Source organism: Engystomops pustulosus, chromosome 5 (genome assembly GCF_040894005.1).
Source record: "Engystomops pustulosus chromosome 5, aEngPut4.maternal, whole genome shotgun sequence".
Lineage (NCBI taxonomy): Eukaryota > Metazoa > Chordata > Amphibia > Anura > Leptodactylidae > Engystomops > Engystomops pustulosus.
The window spans coordinates 158,486,105-158,504,950 of record NC_092415.1 but is presented as its reverse complement, the minus strand read 5'-3'; the positions used below and the strand labels follow the sequence as shown (position 1 = coordinate 158,504,950).

Here is an 18,846-nt window from a genome sequence, read left to right as displayed (position 1 = left end):
CCCTCCCCTCTCCATAGAGATGCATGGCGCACAGCTGTGCACATGGGGAGAGATAGGACTCCGTGTACGGAGTGGTATGGTGCCACACGTCTGTGGCACTGTAGCGCTCCCAGTGGCCATTGCCGTTTATGTGGTACCTACATGCGGCCACAAGCTTGTGGCACTGCAGACGTCCCACATACGGTCGTGTGAATTTGGCCTAAGTGTCACTGGTTTATCATCATGGATTTATTATGATGGATTAAAGGTAAGTTTTCGTAAACATTTCCTGCTGTTAATGTACAGTAAATTCAAATAATCACACTGTAGATGAAATGAAATTTATTGACACAAAAGTAGTAAAAAAGAGAAAGAAAATTGTATAATTAAGTCTTTGAATCTGTTGTGTACTGTTACATATGCTGTATTTAAGCATTCTACTCCTGAAGCTAAATTCATTAAAGAGGTTGTGTAGTTTTGAAAAATTTGGAAATTACAAAAACTCAGAAATAATGCATTTTTTTACCGTTTACCTGGGAATCCAGGGCTGCCTCTCCGTAGCTCTTCCTGGTATCTGTATACATGCATATGACATGTGACTAATGCACTGCTTCCTCTTGTGTTACAGGTATTGTAGCTCTATGATGGATGTAATGATTGTAGTAATGCATGTAGTGGCCACTGTTTGTCTCCATCAGTCACATGTTGTAAGAGGCAATGCTGGACCCCTTGAGGAATAGACAGATACATATGCATTGTTTCTAATTTTTTTAACACTTTCAAATTTTGAGGGAAAATGGACAACCCCTTTAATCAACATATGCATCAAATACTTAACCTATTGTCATATAAAACAAAAGCATTGATGTATGAAGCATATGTCACATATTGTCACGTCATATCGTTTATATATAATAATTTATTTTTGTGTTTGTCCAATGATTAAAGCAAACTTTAATAAGGAAGAGGCAGTTGTGATTCCACAGATGCACTTAACAGCTACAGTTACCCTTTACTGAACCATCACAGCTTCATAAAGAGATTGCTAGTGATAGATCTGCAGCATCTTGCTAAAAGCGTCTTTGATCTTAAAGCCATTATAGACACACAAAAAAATAGTACAAAATCTTCTATTAATCATAACAAGACTAATAAACTTAATTTGTCTGAAGCTCATTTAGGTGAAATCTATTGCACTTGAAAAGGAAAATTCCTAGTTCCTAGTCCAAGTTTCCCTGTTATACTGGTCTAATCTGTAATGCATATATGTCATTGAAAGCAATGAAAAACATAGATTGTGGCGGGTCCCACTACAAGAATCGTATATGAACCCATTGTGATCCCACATATCATTTTGGAGTCCCCTATCGGTCATCTTTGGCCTTGAAATTGAATAGACAAAATATTCAGGGTGGCTACAGGTCTCAAAAATATCACCCAATTAAATGCTACACCAAACAAGACAGGCAGGTTATCATCACTAGGAAAAATACATCAAGTAGAGACAAAAATACAAACCAATATGTTTTACCTCCAGACACCCCCAGAGTAAGCAAAGCAAATAACATATTGGGGTATCGCACATCTCATACTTTATACCAGTTTGTAATTTTTGGCTTTCTACTTGATGTATTTTGTTTGCCTGTCCTATTATCTTTGATCTGTGTAGTTGTTATATTATGGGTGAGTTTGGAGGCTGTGGGCTATGTGTAATACTTTTATTTGTGGTGTATACTTTTATTCATATGTTTTTATTACATTGAATAAAGATTGCTATTTTGCATATTTGTTTTTGTATGTATTTACTTTTTTGGGGTATTTTGGGTAGTGGCTTTGGGTTGAAAGTTTCCACTGGTCCCTGTGCAGCTACGCAGGTTGCACTACTGGTCTCCCCATTACAGACTGAATGCATGAGGGTGATAACAGCAAGGGATCGTGTTCTCAGCAATACATTTAATGTAGAGACAAACTGTTTAAGGCATTAAAGCTCTTTTTGCCTACAGAATACAAATCTATTTAGCTTGTTATACTAAAATGTTGTATTCAATATATTCCCTTTAGTGGATATTCCCTTTTCCATTTAATGAGTCTGATTCATAATTAGAAAATAAATATATAAATTATCAGAAGGCTTTGATGGGGTCATCTAAGAAATAGTAATAAATTAGCACTAGAAAATAATAAAATAGCAAAAAAGTGATACTTGCCAGTTTTATTTCCCATAATACAAGGTCTTAAAGCAATGATGGCATCGGCACTAGCAATGAATACACCAGATTGTCATGCAACCAGTCACTGGCCTCAGCATCATCTGGTACAAGACTGATGAGACCAATGACTGGATATAGTTTATAGTTTATACAATCTACCCTCTTGTCATGAAATAAACAGCTTCCCATGTTATGCTAACATGTTTTACAAGATGATATCATGAAGTGGTGTACTTTATGGGGAAGATTTATTAATGCTTGTACCCCAAAATGGCAGGTGTGAGGTGTTACTACCATATGCCTGCGGCAGGAACTTGCAAAAGCATCCTACCAGATCTGGTGCGGCGGGAGAGATGGGGCTTAGTTATGTGCTGGCACACGATGTGTTGGCATGTGTTAAATCTCCGCTACAGAGATTTATGTGGAACCAGACAGTATTTATGTTGGGTTTGTCACAACCTGCTGATTTCTCTGTGACTTTCTTGCCTTTCTGCAGTTTGAATGGTGTTGGGCCACTGATGGAGCCTTCTGCAACCAACTCTCTGCAGTTTGGTTCTGGACCGGCCAGGGTTACCTCACTCTGAATATCAGAGCCCTTTCACCTAGAGCAAGGCTCCTGGCTAACACATAAATATTTTCAGTGGGCTATGTCCCTTGCCAGTTAAAAGTCATTTTGCCAGCTCTACTATCAGTTCTACTGTTTAGCTTCTTCTGTTTTTATAGCAATCTGATTTTAGGCTTTCTGAATATGCAGTTCTGTATGCTACCTCAGTTGTGACCCATATAGTTTACCAGTCCTTATTATGTTTATCTATTTGTTTGAATGTTTTGTGATTGATTGTTTTGTGTCTGCTCTGTAGATTAGGGAAGGACCATCTTAACGGTTCTCCCATTATAAGGTTGTTAACCTTTTAAGGGGTATTACAATGTCATTGTATTATATTGAATTGGTTTAAGAAGTTGGAGTCTTTCACAAATTTCAAGATCAGCTTAGGGATGACACATCAAAATGGAAATAAGAAAATGGTATCATGGGATAAAACTGGTCAGTATTGCCTTTTCTATAACTTAGCTCTGCCCATTTTTTTATAACTTGGACAATTACATTAATGTTCATTTTTCTTTAAATATAAATACAATTACTTACATTCCCTGATTTTAATCTATTGTATAAAGATATTACTTAGTGTTGAGAAGGGAAGCGCTATTACCATTTATCATTATTATTACTATTCCCAAGCTATAGAATAATACAAAGGTTACATTTCCAAAGAGAAGCAAACTCGTGCCCTCCAATAGCAGCAGCAATGCCACACCTCACTACTTGCGTGAAGCGTAATTATTTTAAAATCACATGTATGTTAGAAAGAAACCAAGAAACTTCTACAATATCAGATCTAATAGTTAAACTAGTTCACAAGCTATAGCCTATATGAAAGCAGAAAGTGATTATATATCATTCTCTATAGAATTTTCACAGTATTGATTCTTTGTTGCTTTAACAATGATGTGCAATTTACATAAAAAATACATGTATGAATGAGTCTAGGTATATAGGATGGTTGTTGAGTGTAAATGCTTCAGTCTCTGACTTTTGAGCCTAGTTTAGAGCAGCACATTGTGCTGCTAGGCCACAGCTACAAGTCTCTTCCAAGTAGTTCGATCTCATCCAATACGAAATCCATGTCTTCGCGGCTGACTTGTGGGCTGATGACAATTTGACGGAAGAAATTGACTTTGTCACGGTGAGGCTGATATCCAATCATCATGTTTCCCTTTTTCATCATCCTCTCTTTAATTGTTGGAGCCACCTAAAATGAGACACGTAGAATCGGATTAAAAATATCACTTTTTAAGCAACATTTTGAACAACATTTACTTGATTTCCTATCCAGCTTCCAGATCTGTGATCAATATAGAGAAGTGAGACGTTAGAAAAGCTCCATTCTCTGTGCAGTGGTTGAGATTTATTACTATAACTCAACTCCTATTCACTGGGAAACCCACCAATCTCTTGAAGATCCATTCTAGGCATAGTTTTATATGGATTGATGAATGATATATTCTCCTGGTCCTTTGTTATCACATATATATAGTGCATTGTAAAGCAAAAAATAAAAATGTAGGGTTTCCTATATGTTGACCAAAATGTTGCCTCAATATAGAGACAAGTCAATTGGTAATATTAAATAAGCATGTGCAAACAGGAAAGCCAATCAATCACTAGATCTATGGCTTCATTGAAGTTTATTCTTGACCTTTAAGTATTAGTTTGCAAATTGATTTAGAATATCATTCATGAGATGAAGTAATAACATTTGCTATTAGAACAATTAATTTTTTACACAGGGCTCACACATTGCAGGTTATCAGATGAAGATTTGCTGGCAAATACTCTGCTTTTATATAAGATATCTGTTCCTAATGTCATTATATATTTGGGGTATTCATTAAGACTGCCATTTTCAATGTCAGTCTTAAAGTTTTCCCCCCAATGGCGGTCGAGCATTTATATCCCTTAATAGGCCCCGGACTATTAGTGGATATTGCCGCAAACTCCACAAACTGACCATGGAATTATTTCTACAAATTGAATTAAACAATGAAGCTTCTTTTAGCAAGCAGATACATAGAAAACCGTGAGAAAGTTATTTTTTCATTATGTGAACCATAGCATTTGTTTGCTGAAACTGGACAACCTCTTTAACTGTAAAGATGCAGTCGGATATAATACTTCTGTATTATTTAGTCTGCATTATGAATGAAAATGTCTAAAAGACCAAAATCAGCTAGTGTATAAGCAATCTGGAATTCTGGTTAAGGTAATTTTATTAGCAGATGCATTACCTGAATGTGGCCTAACCAGTTGTATTTACTGTACATTTTGTGCGCATCTAAATAACTGATATAACTGAGAATATATTTAATCTGCTCCCTCATGCTTCCTATGGTTTTCTATGAAAAGACTTACATTAGCAAATAACTCTTATGTAAGACAAATTACTATCAATTTTACCTTTTGCAATCCTCTGCATTATTGAAGGAATGAGTCATAGGTGACTATTTCTCAGATTTCTCGGTACACAAATGCGCTATTTAGTAAATGACTCATTAAGGTGAAACATTGTATAGAAGTCAAGGTTTGTATATCTTCTAGCTTATGAGTCATTGATTGAATGCCGGGTTATAGCTCAGCTTGGTCAATAATGTAAAGATTTTTCCAAATAAAGTTTGCAGACTATACTTCTTGTTCTCAATACAATACAACATTAATGCAATTAATTTGGGTCGGTTTTTATTCAAAGAGGGTATAATATATGCCTGATAGTAAACCATATATGAAGTCATTGTCAGTAGAAGGTTATAAATATATTGGGGCAGATTTACTTACCCGGTCGCGATCCAGCGGCGCGTTCTCTGCGCTGGATTCGGGTCCGGCCGGGATTCATTAAGGTAGTTCCTCTGCTGTCCACCAGGTGGCGCTGCTGCGCTGAAAAGCATCGGAACGCGCTGAAGTTCACCGAGACGGGCTGAGTGAAGGTAAGTGCAAGCTCCGCGACAGATTTTTTTTAAAAAATGCGGCGGTTTTTCCGAATCCGTCGGGTTTTCGTTTGGCCACGCCCCCCGATTTCCGGGGCAATTCAGGGGAAATCGGCGAAAATCGGAAATATTCGGGTAACACGTCGGGAAAACGCGAATCGGGCCCTCAGTAAATGACCCCCATTGAGTGTACGTTTGGAGAGGAGGGGATTTCCATAGTCTGGTAGTATGATAAGTTTTGAGGCCTTCAAAATAAGACATGTTAGCCAAGAATATGATTGTCTGATACAAAAACCCATTATGCTGGAAGGAATAATGTAATACAACAAAACTCGATATCATTAATCACAAAATGGAGCTTAAATAGTTCTCTTTTATGATTCACAATATTTTATGGGTTTGCTAAAGTAGGCAGAGTTATCTCCAAGATGGCTGACACAGGATGCTATTCCCATGAGCCCTCAGTTCTCAATAGAAGCTCCCCCTCTCATGTTCTGCTCCCATTGATCTTTGAGGTGATGGTCTAACAGACTGTCCTGCTCTATAACCACATTAATGGCACCTAATAAACTCCTACTAATAAAAACTATGTCATCCCTAGAAAATACAGTCCCATGTAAAAAACACTCTCTTCCCTTAACATATTCTTTCTGGCACTTGGCATGGATGCTTTCTTCCACAAGCAGCTCCACACTGGACTACAGTATGTGATGGTATTAAAGCTCAGCTTTAGAAAAATTAATGGAGCTTTTACCCATTTATGGACGGATGCATACATGTGCAAATCCAAGACAACCGCTTTAAATCCACCAACAAAGATAAAATAATCACCTGATCAACATACCACCCTACACATAAGGCACTCACTGAATCCTTCCAAAATAGTCCCATGTAAATGCATCCATCCTGTCACTCCAGTCTCCTAACATGCAGTCCCATGTAAATACACCCTTAGTAGCATTTTACTTTTTCATTATATTGTGCATCCACAGAATTTCTTGCTAAGGGGCGCAGCATTTTAACTTACAACGAATTCATTATTAGATTACATTTAAATGAACCAATGATTATGCTTTTTCTGATGTTCTGCAGCAGCTGAGGTGTATACTTTGAAGTGTATAATGATTTTCTTCAGCAGCTGAGATGTGTATTATGACTTTCTGTAGCAGCAGCATATATTCTGATGCAGCTCAGGAGTGTATCAGGAGCTGAATTCTGAATTCAGCATATGAAACTTTCAGATCTGCCAGTTCCAATTTGCCTAAGCTGAGTTGATCTGAACTCTATGGGGGAGATTTATCAGAGCTTATATGCCAGTTTTCTGGTGTGGAAGCAATGAAATGTATAATGGAACAATAGCAATAGCAACTACGCCACCTCCATGCCATGTGGCGTGAAGGGGGCATAGAGGGGTGTGGCGACCGGTGGAGTGGGTGGGCATGGGGCGTTTCTCCCCTGTGCCTTGCATACTCTTCAGGCCTGGTGTAGTTTTTCCCAGCCTAAGCCTTCTGCTATATCTGTTGCTCCAAGGAGCATGGCCACAATCATACACCAGTTCAGGAGCTCCGGTGTATGAAACATCTCCCCCTAACATGTTATATGTTAGATGAAATCAGCATAGTACTTCAAGGCAGTACATATGGCCAACACAAGACCTCTCATAGATGGCTGAATTCTGATTGTTATTTTGTATCAATATTTAGCCAAGACAAAAAACTGTTGTGGAACCTGCCGTGAGAAAACGCAATAGACATTTGTACCTATTTTGTCTTTCCAAATTCAGATGCAAAATACTAACCAAATACTTAACATGTAAAAATGATGTCAACAGCCTTTTCCCATAAGGCCATTGTGGTCAATATTGTACATACAGGGCTGGCGAAATACCATGGCAATCTAGGCCATTGCCCAGGGCACCCATCATAAAAGGGCCCCCAGATAGGGCCATATGAGGGGGCTGAAGAATGGGCATTTGTGTGTACAGACCTGCCACACTGTATGACATATATGAACAGCACCTATGTCTATTAATATGCAGAGTGGCGCAGACAAGACCCATTTGTCTTCACTGCTCTGTACACTTTGGAGGACCAAGGCAGCATATCATCACTTACCACCTGTGTCACGACACAGAGATGCAACCTGGTGGCAGGAGAGCCAGGAGGAAAGGGAGGTAATTATTAGTTTTATTATTTTATTTATTGCTATCTCATTATATAGCTGCATATAAATAGACTTGGGGGCTGTATATAAATAGAATATGTATGGGGGTTGTGGGGTCTGCACATAGATAGGGGCTGTATATAGATGGGGGGCTTTATTAGTCCTACAGTGGGGAAATTCACAGTGTTACAGCAGCAGAGAGGGTACAGAGAGTGAAGTACAAACAATGACAACAATAATATTAGGGATAATTGAACAAAAAGGGGATAAAGAGACAAGAAAAAAAAGAGACACGCAATGATTAGCAGTTTGATATTCAGTCTGTGGATGGCACCTGCATGGTTAGGTGGGGGTGGGGGGGGGGCACAGGTAACTTCTGTTTGGGTCTTGTTTGTTGAACAGCCTGATCGCAGCAGGGAGGGATGACTTCCGATAATGCTCTCACACTTGGGGAGAAGCAGTCGGTCACTGAAGGTGCTCCCCAATGCCACCACAATCTCAGGCAGAGGATGGGAGCTATTCTCCAGAACAGATTTCAATTTACACAGTGTCCTCCTCTCAGCTCCCACCTGCACTGTGTCAAGAGGACCCCCCAGGACAGAGCTGGCTTTCCTAATCAGTTTGTCCAGTCTGCTCCTCTCCCTAGCTGAGAGCCTGAGGGGCTGTATACAGATTTGGGGCTGGGGAGGCTCTATATAGACTGTGTGCTGGGGTATGAATATAGACTGTCGGCTGGGGGACTGTATATAGACTGTGGATCTGCGGGGCTGCATATAGACTATTAAAGGGGATTCCCATTTCAGCAAATAATTGTTATTGTTTGTATTAGGGGACAAAAATCTGACCATGGTCACACAGGTGCAAGGCTGGTTAGTATCACAGAGACTAATCAGAGTTGTGGGTTATAACGAGTACCTATGTGACCATGGTCACATTCCTGTCCAATGGTAGTAAAAATAGAAGCTTTATATAGGACAGCAAGCAGAAATCTAGAAAACCACAATGAATTGATACAGAAAGTATATTGGAAAATTGTATCATTTTTTAAAATACAAATTAATTTTCACATTACTTTAACGTAATTTAATGAATACACATTAATTTTCTGAAATGGGAATACCCCTTTAAGGCTGTGTTTACACGATGCGTTTCTATTATATTTTGAAACGCATTGGAAGAAACCCTTCATCAAACGCACATGTATTATATTAATCGAAACATGGTTTATATATTGTTCATCCTTAATATTATTGGTAATGTTATAAAACAAAACCCATGTTGTTACTTATATAAATAACTTATACATATGTGTTTGGCGATGCATGTTACCTTGTGTGTCTACACTAGATTTAAAAACACATTGAATATATATTATTAATAACAATAATAATAATGATAATAATTAAGGGTTCCTATATGTAACCTATGTTATACAGGTGACTTTATACTGTAAGTGACTGTGGCTTTTTCAGGGGTGCAGTGTGGAGATGTACTGCACGGAGCTGAAGACATTTGGTGGTGAATTCAGCAGTGATAAACCTTGGCTGGGTGAGGTGTTATTGAAGTCCTCTTCCTGGTTTCACTAATGTCTGTGTCACTGACTGACAATTATCGTGTAAGACGGCATCAGCCTGTGTAGTGTCAGTTTATAAGTAATGTTGTCAACCCCTTCTGATCAGGGTGTGGGCGCTTTGTAAAGACTTGTCTCTGAATTAATTGAGACGAATATAGCAGGGGATCAGGTATAGGGTGCTGGGTAGGCTGCTGTCTATTTATCTGTCTTTGTTTATTTATCAATATATATTTCTTCAGGGGCGTAATTTGGAGAGGCAGGGTCCCATAGCAGGCTTCTGAATTGGGCCCCCTTCCTACTCAGAAAATATACATATTTGTATATTCATAAATAGGAGTTACAATATAAGCATATAAACAAATTAATCATATACAGGAAGTCCCCGGGTTATGTACAAGATAGGGTCTGTAGGTTTGTTCTTAAGTTGAGTTTGTATGTAAGTTGGAACTGTATACTTTATCATTGTAACCCCAGTTAAACTTTTTTGGTCTTTGTGACAATTGGATTTTAAAAATGTTGGATTGTCATAAGATCCAGGATAAACAATAAAGCTTCATTTCAGACACCTGTGATAACTGTTATAGATGTTTATTGTAGCCTAGGACTAAAGTACAGAAAATTACCAAAATCCAGAGGTCCGTTTGTAACTAGATGTCGAATGTAAGTCAGGTGTTCTTAAGTAGGGGACCGCCTGTACTCATGCAGTGTCATATACAAACGTACACCATAGAAACACACACACAGCATAATACAGTAAATATATACACATCATACACTGTATACAGATACAGTACATTACATATATGTTATAAATAGAGATGAGCGAGCACTAAAATGCTCGGGTACTCGTTATTCGAGACGAACTTTTCCCGATGCTCGAGTGCTCGTTTCGAGTAACGAGCCCCATTGAAGTCAATGGGAGACTCGAGCATTTTTCAAGGGGACCAAGGCTCTGCACAGGGAAGCTTGGCCAAACTCCTGGGAACCTCAGAAAAGGATGGAAACACCACGGAAATGGACAGGAAACAGCAGGGGCAGCATGCATGGATGCCTCTGAGGCTGCTTAATCGCACCATTATGCCAAAATTATGGGCAACAGCATGGCCATGACAGAGTGACCGAATGAGGCTAGATAGCATCTAAAACATCCAATAATTGACCCTGACACTATAGGGGATGGCATGCAGAGGCAGCGGCAGCAGCGGCAGGCTAGAGAGTGTCATGGCAACATACCCTAAATGGACTCAGGCTTCAAACCAATGGGAACCAAAGGAACCAAAGGAACCAAAGGAGGTGAGCAAGAAGCGCTCAAATAATATCGGTACATGATAAAAGTTTGCCAGTATATTTTGTGGATTACACAGCAGGGTGGCGACAAAGTTAACATGGAAGCCATGAAAACAATCCAAAATTCTGCCTGACACAGCTCGTTTGATAAGGGGACCATGTATGGAGGCAGTGAACTAGTAGTAGATTAAAGGTGCTGCAGTTAAAACTATGTTAGTTGGACCTTGGCATGGAGCTGGCGCTCCGCTGCCAGGCAAGCTTTCGCCAATCCAAGCCCCTGTCTCTAGGCTACTCCCCAAACAGCACTTCTAAGAACCTTTTGTATAAGATCAAGTGTAGTAGCGTTCTTATAAGTTTGGGATATGGCGGGTGAGGGGAATGTAAACAGATGCGCAAGAAGCGCTGAAATAATATCCGTAAATGATAAAAGTTTGCCAGTATATTTTGTGGATTACACAGCAGGGTGGCGACAAAGTTAACAAGTTTGATGTGGAATGCCCTGTAATAGCTCTTGGGCGGTGTGCCTTTTATCGCCTAGGCTCAGCAGTTTGAGCACCGCCTGCTGTCGCTTAGCGACGGCACTGCTGCTGTGCCTAGAGCTACCGACTGATGGCACCATGCCCACGGATGGTAATTCGGAGGAGGAGGAGGAGGTGGAGGAGGGGTGGGAGGAGGAAGAGGTATAGTAGGCCTTTTTTAGACCTGGACCGAGGTAGGCCCCGCAATCCTCTGCGTCGGCAGTATATGACCAGCCCCAGGGTCAGACTCGGTCCCAGCCTGCACCAAGTTAAGTGTAGTAGCGTTCTTATAAGTTTGGGATATGGCGGGTGAAGGGAATGTAAACAGATGCGCAAGAAGCGCATGATGCGCATGGAGCTGGCGCTCCGCTGCCAGGCGAGCTTTCGCCAATCCAAGCCCCTGTCTCTAGGCTACTCCCCAAACAGCACTTCTAAGAACCTTTTGTATAAGATCAAGTGTAGTAGCGTTCTTATAAGTTTGGGATATGGCGGTGAGGGGAATGTAAACAGATGCGCAAGAAGCGCATGATGCGCATGGAGCTGGCGCTCCGCTGCCAGGCGAGCTTTCGCCAATCCAAGCCCCTGTCTCTAGGCTACTCCCCAAACAGCACTCCTAAGAACCTTTTGTATAAGATCAAGTGTAGTAGCGTTCTTATAAGTTTGGGATATGGCGGGTGAGGGGAATGTAAACAGATGCGCAAGAAGCGCATGATGCGCATGGAGCTGGCGCTCCGCTGCCAGGCGAGCTTTCGCCAATCCAAGCCCCTGTCTCTAGGCCACTCCCCAAACAGCACTTCTAAGAACCTTTTGTATAAGATCAAGTGTAGTAGCGTTCTTATAAGTTTGGGATATGGCGGGTGAGGGGAATGTAAACAGATGCGCAAGAAGCGCATGATGCGCATGGAGCTGGCGCTCCGCTGCCAGGCGAGCTTTCGCCAATCCAAGCCCCTGTCTCTAGGCTACTCCCCAAACAGCACTTCTAAGAACCTTTTGTATAAGATCAAGTGTAGTAGCGTTCTTATAAGTTTAGGATATGGCGGGTGAGGGGAATGTAAACAGATGCGCAAGAAGCGCTGAAATAATATCCGTAAATGGTAAAAGTTTGCCAGTGTATTTTGTGGATAACACAGCAGGGTGGCGACAAGGTTAACAACTTTGATGTGGAATCCATGAAAACAACCCAAATTTCGGCCTGACACACCTCGTTTGATAAAGGGACGATGTATGGAGACAGCTATATAAACGACTTTTGGAGGTAGCAATGGAGACAACGTGTGGAGGCTGCTATGGAGACAATTCAATTTGGATAGTGCCTGTATGTGGCAGTCCAAAAAAGTTTTCAAACCAGAGGAGCAGGTAGGTGGCCCTCCAGAAAAATGGAATAGATTGAGTGCCTGTATGTGGCAGTCCAAAAAAGTTTTCAAACCAGAGGAGCAGGTAGGTGGCCCTCCAGAAAAATGGAATAGATTGAGTGCCTGTATGTGGCAGTCCAAAAAAGTTTTCAAACCAGAGGAGCAGGTAGGTGGCCCTCCAGAAAAATGGAATAGATTGAGTGCCTGTATGTGGCAGTCCAAAAAAGTTTTCAAACCAGAGGAGCAGGTAGGTGGCCCTCCAGAAAAATGGAATAGATTGAGTGCCTGTATGTGGCAGTCCAAAAAAGTTTTCAAAATAGAGGAGCAGGTAGGTGGTCCTCCAGAAAAATTGAATAGATTGAGTGCCTGTATGTGGCACTCCCAAAAATTGTTGAAAACAGAGGACCGGGTCGGTGGCCCTCCAGAAAAATTACATGCATAAAGTACTATAGCTAGAGCCAGTGGGCCCTGTCAAAAAATAGCCAGTTTCCTCTGCTTTACTGTACAAAGAGGAGGAGAAGGAGGAAAATGAGGAGGAGGAGGAGTGGATAAATTATTCAGGTTGAGCTTCCTTCACCTGGTGGAGATTGGAAATTATGAGAAATCCAGGCTTTATTCATTTTGATAAGCGTCAGCCTGTCAGCGCTGTCAGTCGACAGGCGTGTACGCTTATCGGTGATGATGCCACCAGCTGCACTGAAAACCCGCTCGGACAAGACGCTAGCGGCAGGGCAGGCAAGAACCTCCAAGGCGTACAGCGCCAGTTCGTGCCACATGTCCAGCTTTGAAACCCAGTAGTTGTAGGGAGCTGTGTGATCATTTAGGACGATGGTATGGTCAGCTACGTACTCCCTCACCATCTTTCTGTAAAGATCAGCCCTACTCTGCCGAGACTGGGGACAGGTGACAGTGTCTTGCTGGGGTGACATAAAGCTGGCAAAAGCCTTGTAAAGCGTACCCTTGCCAGTGCTGGACAAGCTGCCTGCTCGCCTACTCTCCCTCGCTACTTGTCCCGCAGAACTACGCACTCTGCCGCTAGCGCTGTCAGAAGGGAAATACTGTTTCAGCTTGTGCACCAGGGCCTGCTGGTATTCATGCATTCTCACACTCCTTTCCTCTCCAGGGATGAGAGTGGAAAGATTTTGCTTGTACCGTGGGTCCAGGAGAGTGAACACCCAGTAATCGGTGCTGGAATAAATTCTTTGAACGCGAGGGTCACGGGATAGGCAGCCTAGCATGAAATCTGCCATATGCGCCAGAGTCCCAACTCTCAAGAATTCACTCCCCTCACTGGCCTGACTGTCCATCTCCTCCTCCTCCAACTCCTCCAACTCCTCTTCTTCTGCCCATACACGCTGAACAGTGAAGGTCTGAGCAATGGTCCCCTCTTGTGTCTCGCCAACATTCTCCTCCTCTTCCTCCTCATCCTCCTCCACCTCCTCCGATATGCGCTGAGAAACAGACCTAAGGGTGCTTTGGCTATCAACAAGGGAATCTTCTTCCCCCGTCTCTTGTGAGGAGCGCAAAGCTTCCGACTTCATGCTGACCAGAGAGTTTTTCAACAGGCCAAGCAGCGGGATGGTGAGGCTGATGATGGCGGCATCGCCACTGACCATCTGTGTTGACTCCTCAAAGTTACTCAGCACCTGACAGATATCAGACATCCACGTCCACTCCTCATTGTAGACTTGAGGAAGCTGACTGACCTGACTACCAGTTCTGGTGGAAGTTGACATCTGGCAGTCTACAATCGCTCGGCGCTGCTGGTAAACTCTGGATAACATGGTCAGTGTTGAATTCCACCTCGTGGGCACGTCGCACAACAGTCGGTGAGCGGGCAGTTGGAGGCGGCGCTGCGCTGCCCTGAGAGTGGCAGCATCTGTGCTGGACTTCCTGAAATGCGCACAGATGCGGCGCACCTTCGTGAGCAAATCAGACAGATTGGGGTATGTCTTGAGGAAACGCTGAACTATCAGATTTAACACATGGGCCAGGCATGGCACATGTGTCAGTCTGCCGAGTTGCAGAGCCGCCACCAGGTTACGGCCGTTGTCACACACAACCATGCCTGGCTTCAGGTTCAGCGGTGCCAGCCACAGATCAGTCTGCGCCGTGATGCCCTGTAATAGTTCTTGGGCGGTGTGCCTTTTATCGCCTAGGCTCAGCAGTTTCAGCACCGCCTGCTGTCGCTTAGCGACGGCACTGCTGCTGTGCCTAGAGCTAGCGACTGATGGCGCCATGCCCACGGATGGTCGTTCGGAGGAGGAGGTGGAGGAGGGGTGGGAGGAGGAGGAGGCATAGTAGGCCTGAAACACCTGGACCGAGGTAGGCCCCGCAATCCTCGGCGTCGGCAGTATATGACCAGCCGCAGGGTCAGACTCGGTCCCAGCCTCCACCAAGTTAACCCAATGTGCCGTCAGCGATATATAGTGGCCCTGCCCGGCAGCACTCGTCCACGTGTCCGTGGTCAGGTGGACCTTGTCAGAAACGGCGTTGGTCAGGGCACGGATTATGTTGTCTGACACGTGCTGGTGCAGGGCTGGGACGGCACATCGGGAAAAGTAGTGGCGGCTGGGGACCGAATACCGAGGGGCGGCCGCCGCCATGAGGCTGCGAAAGGCCTCGGTCTCTACTAGCCTATAGGGCAGCATCTCCAGGCTTAGCAATCTTGAGATGTGCACATTAAGGGCTTGGGCGTGCGGGTGGGTTGCACTATATTTGCGTTTCCGCTCCAGCGTCTGGGGTATGGAGAGCTGAACGCTGGTGGATGCTGTGGAGGATCGTGGAGGCGACGATGGGGTTTTTGTGGCAGGGTCCTGGGCAGGGGGCTGACTATCAGCTGACACAGGGGAAGGAGCAGTGATGTGCACGGCCGGAGGTGAACGCGCTTGTTGCCACTGAGTGGGGTGTTTAGCATTCATATGCCTGCGCATACTGGTGGTAGTTAAGCTATTAGTGGTGGAACCCCTGCTGATCCTGGTTTGGCAAATTTGGCACACCACAGTCCGTCGGTCATCCGGTGTTTCCTTAAAGAACCTCCAGACTTCTGAAAATCTAGCCCTCGCCGCAGGAGCCCTCGCCACGGGAGCTTCACTAGTTGACACATTTGGCGCTGATGCACCAGCTCTGGCCCTGCCTCTCCGTCTGGCCCCACCACTGCCTCTTCCAACCTGTTCTGGTCGAGGACTCTCCTCCGTCTCAGAAGCACTGTGTTCACCCGGCCTCTCAACCCAGCTTGGGTCTGTCACCTCATCATCCTCCGATCCCTCAGTCTGCTCCCCCCTCGGACTTCCTGCCCTGACAACAACTTCCCCACTGTCTGACAACCGTGTCTCATCATCGTCGGACACCTCTTTACACACTTCTTCCACTACGTCAAGAAGGTCATCATCACCCACAGACTGCGACTGGTGGAAAACCTGGGCATCGGAAAATTGCTCAGCAGCAGCAGGACAAGTGGTTTGTGACTGTGGGAAGGGTCCAGAAAACAGTTCCTCAGAGTATGCCGGTTCAAATGGCAAATTTTGCTGGGAGGGGGCAGACTGGGGGGGAGGAGGCTGAGGTGCAGGAGCTGGAGGAGTGCCGATTTCGGTGACATGGGTGGACTGCGTGGAAGACTGACTGGTGGACAAATTGCTCGAAGCATTGTCGGCAATCCACGACATCACCTGTTCGCACTGTTCTGGCCTCAACAGTGCTCTACCACGAGTCCCAGTAACTTCAGACATGAACCTAGGGAGTGTAGCTCTGCGGCGTTCCCCTGCTCCTTCATCATCAGCAGGTGGTGTCTCACCCCGCCCAGGACCACGGCCTCTGACCCCTGCAGTAGTTGGACGCCCACGTCCCCGCCCTCGTCCTCTACCCCTAGCCCTCGGGTTAAACATTTTGAAAATGAGAGTTATAACTTTAATTTTTTTTTTAACGTTTTTTTGTTTTTGTTTTTTTTTATTTGTGTGTTTTTTAGTTTTTAAAACCAAACGATGCTATCCTATTGCTATGGCTATTTTCTAGCCAAGTATAAAAGCACACTGCTATGCCAGATGAGATGACGCTGAGTTATGAAAAAAATAAACGTAAAATAAAAAAGGAAATGGCAGACTGTGCCTAATTGAAATCCAACCCCGGGCCCTAATAAATTTTCCCACTTCGGTCTTTGCGATGGATATGTGCGTCACTAAGCGCAAAACACAGTGGTCGCAAGTCTCACTCCAAATTGCTCACAATTTGCTAGTAGATGCACTGCAGCAAGGACAGCCACCAGCAGATCAACCAGAAATCAAATATATGTAACGCTATTGTAGACGTAAGTAAGCCTTTTGGATTCTCCTATGGCTATTTTCTAGCCAAGTATGAAAGCACACTACTATGCCAGATGAGATGACGCTGAGTTATGAAAAAAATAAACGTAAAATAAAAAAGGAAATGGCAGACTGTGCCTAATTGAAATACAACCCCGGGCCCTAATAAATTTTCCCACTTCGGTCTTTGCGATGGATATGTGCGTCACTAAGCGCAAAACACAGTGGTCGCAAGTCTCACTCCAAATTGCTCACAATTTGCTAGTAGATGCACTGCAACAACTACAGCCACCAGCAGATCAACCAGAAATCAAATATATGTAACGCTATTGTAGACGTAAGTAAGCCTTTTGGATTCTCCTATGGCTATTTTCTAGCCAAGTATGAAAGCACACTACTATGCCAGATGAGATGACGCTGAGTTATGAAAAAAATAAACGTAAAATAAAAAAGGAAATGGCAGACTGTGCCTAATTGAAATACAACCCCGGGCCCTAATAAATTTTCCCACTTCGGTCTTTGCGATGGATATGTGCGTCACTAAGCGCAAAACACAGTGGTCGCAAGTCTCACTCCAAATTGCTCACAATTTGCTAGTAGATGCACTGCAACAACTACAGCCACCAGCAGATCAACCAGAAATCAAATATATGTAACGCTATTGTAGACGTAAGTAAGCCTTTTGGATTCTCCTATGGCTATTTTCTAGCCAAGTATGAAAGCACACTACTATGCCAGATGAGATGACGCTGAGTTATGAAAAAAATAAACGTAAAATAAAAAAGGAAATGGCAGACTGTGCCTAATTGAAATAAAACCCCGGGCCCTAATAAATTTTCCCACTTCGGTCTTTGCGATGGATATGTGCGTCACTAAGCGCAAAACACAGTGGTCGCAAGTCTCACTCCAAATTGCTCACAATTTGCTAGTAGATGCACTGCAACAACTACAGCCACCAGCAGATCAACCAGAAATCAAATATATGTAACGCTATTGTAGACGTAAGTAAGCCTTTTGGATTCTCCTATGGCTATTTTCTAGCCAAGTATGAAAGCACACTACTATGCCAGATGAGATGACGCTGAGTTATGAAAAAAATAAACGTAAAATAAAAAAGGAAATGGCAGACTGTGCCTAATTGAAATACAACCCCGGGCCCTAATAAATTTTCCCACTTCGGTCTTTGCGATGGATATGTGCGTCACTAAGCGCAAAACACAGTGGTCGCAAGTCTCACTCCAAATTGCTCACAATTTGCTAGTAGATGCACTGCAACAACTACAGCCACCAGCAGATCAACCAGAAATCAAATATATATAACGCTATTGTAGACGTAAGTAAGCCTTTTGGATTCTCCTATGGCTATTTTCTAGCCAAGTATGAAAGCACACTACTATGCCAGATGAGATGACGCTGAGTTATGAAAAAATAAATGTAAAATAAAAAGAAACTGCCAGACTGTGCCTAATTGAAATCAAACCCCTAATAAATTTTCCCACTTTGGTGTTTGAGGTGGATATGTGTGTCACTAAGAGCTAAACACAACGGTAGCAAGTCCCCCTGCTAATTCCTCACAATATGGTACTAGCTGCACTACTAGTGCCAGCAAGCCCAGCCACAAGCAAATAAAAAAAAAAGGATAACGTTATTGTAGCCCTAAGAAGGGCTGTTGGGTTGTTGTAGAATCACTCCTGCCTAACAGTAAGCTAATAGAACACCCTAACGCTTTCCCTGACCAGCAGCAGCTCTCTCCCTAGCGGCATCCAGACAGAGAATGATCCGAGCAGCGCGGGCAGCGGCTAGTCTATCCCAGGGTCACCTGATCTGGCCAGCCAACCACTGCTATCGACGTGTGAGGGTACCACGTCATGCTGGGTGGAGTGCAGAGTCTCCTGGCTTGTGATTGGCTCTGTTTCTGGCCGCCAA

The 18,846-nt window shown here is 43.4% G+C and overlaps 1 protein-coding gene across 3 annotated transcripts in view; it reads right to left on the bottom strand.

Moving 5' to 3' along the window:
• Positions 1-211: 211 nt before the first annotated feature.
• GADL1 (glutamate decarboxylase like 1) overlaps positions 212-18,846 on the bottom strand; it is a 187,157-nt gene continuing 168,522 nt past the window's right edge. Inside the window, exon 9 of one of the 3 annotated variants that reach the window (XM_072153578.1) lies at positions 212-4,000. In XM_072153578.1, coding sequence (XP_072009679.1) covers positions 3,827-4,000 — 174 coding nt within the window. In that variant the 3' untranslated portion in view covers positions 212-3,826. The remainder of the gene's footprint in view (positions 4,001-18,846) is intronic. The other 2 variants (XM_072153577.1, XM_072153576.1) reach the window with 2 other exon arrangements.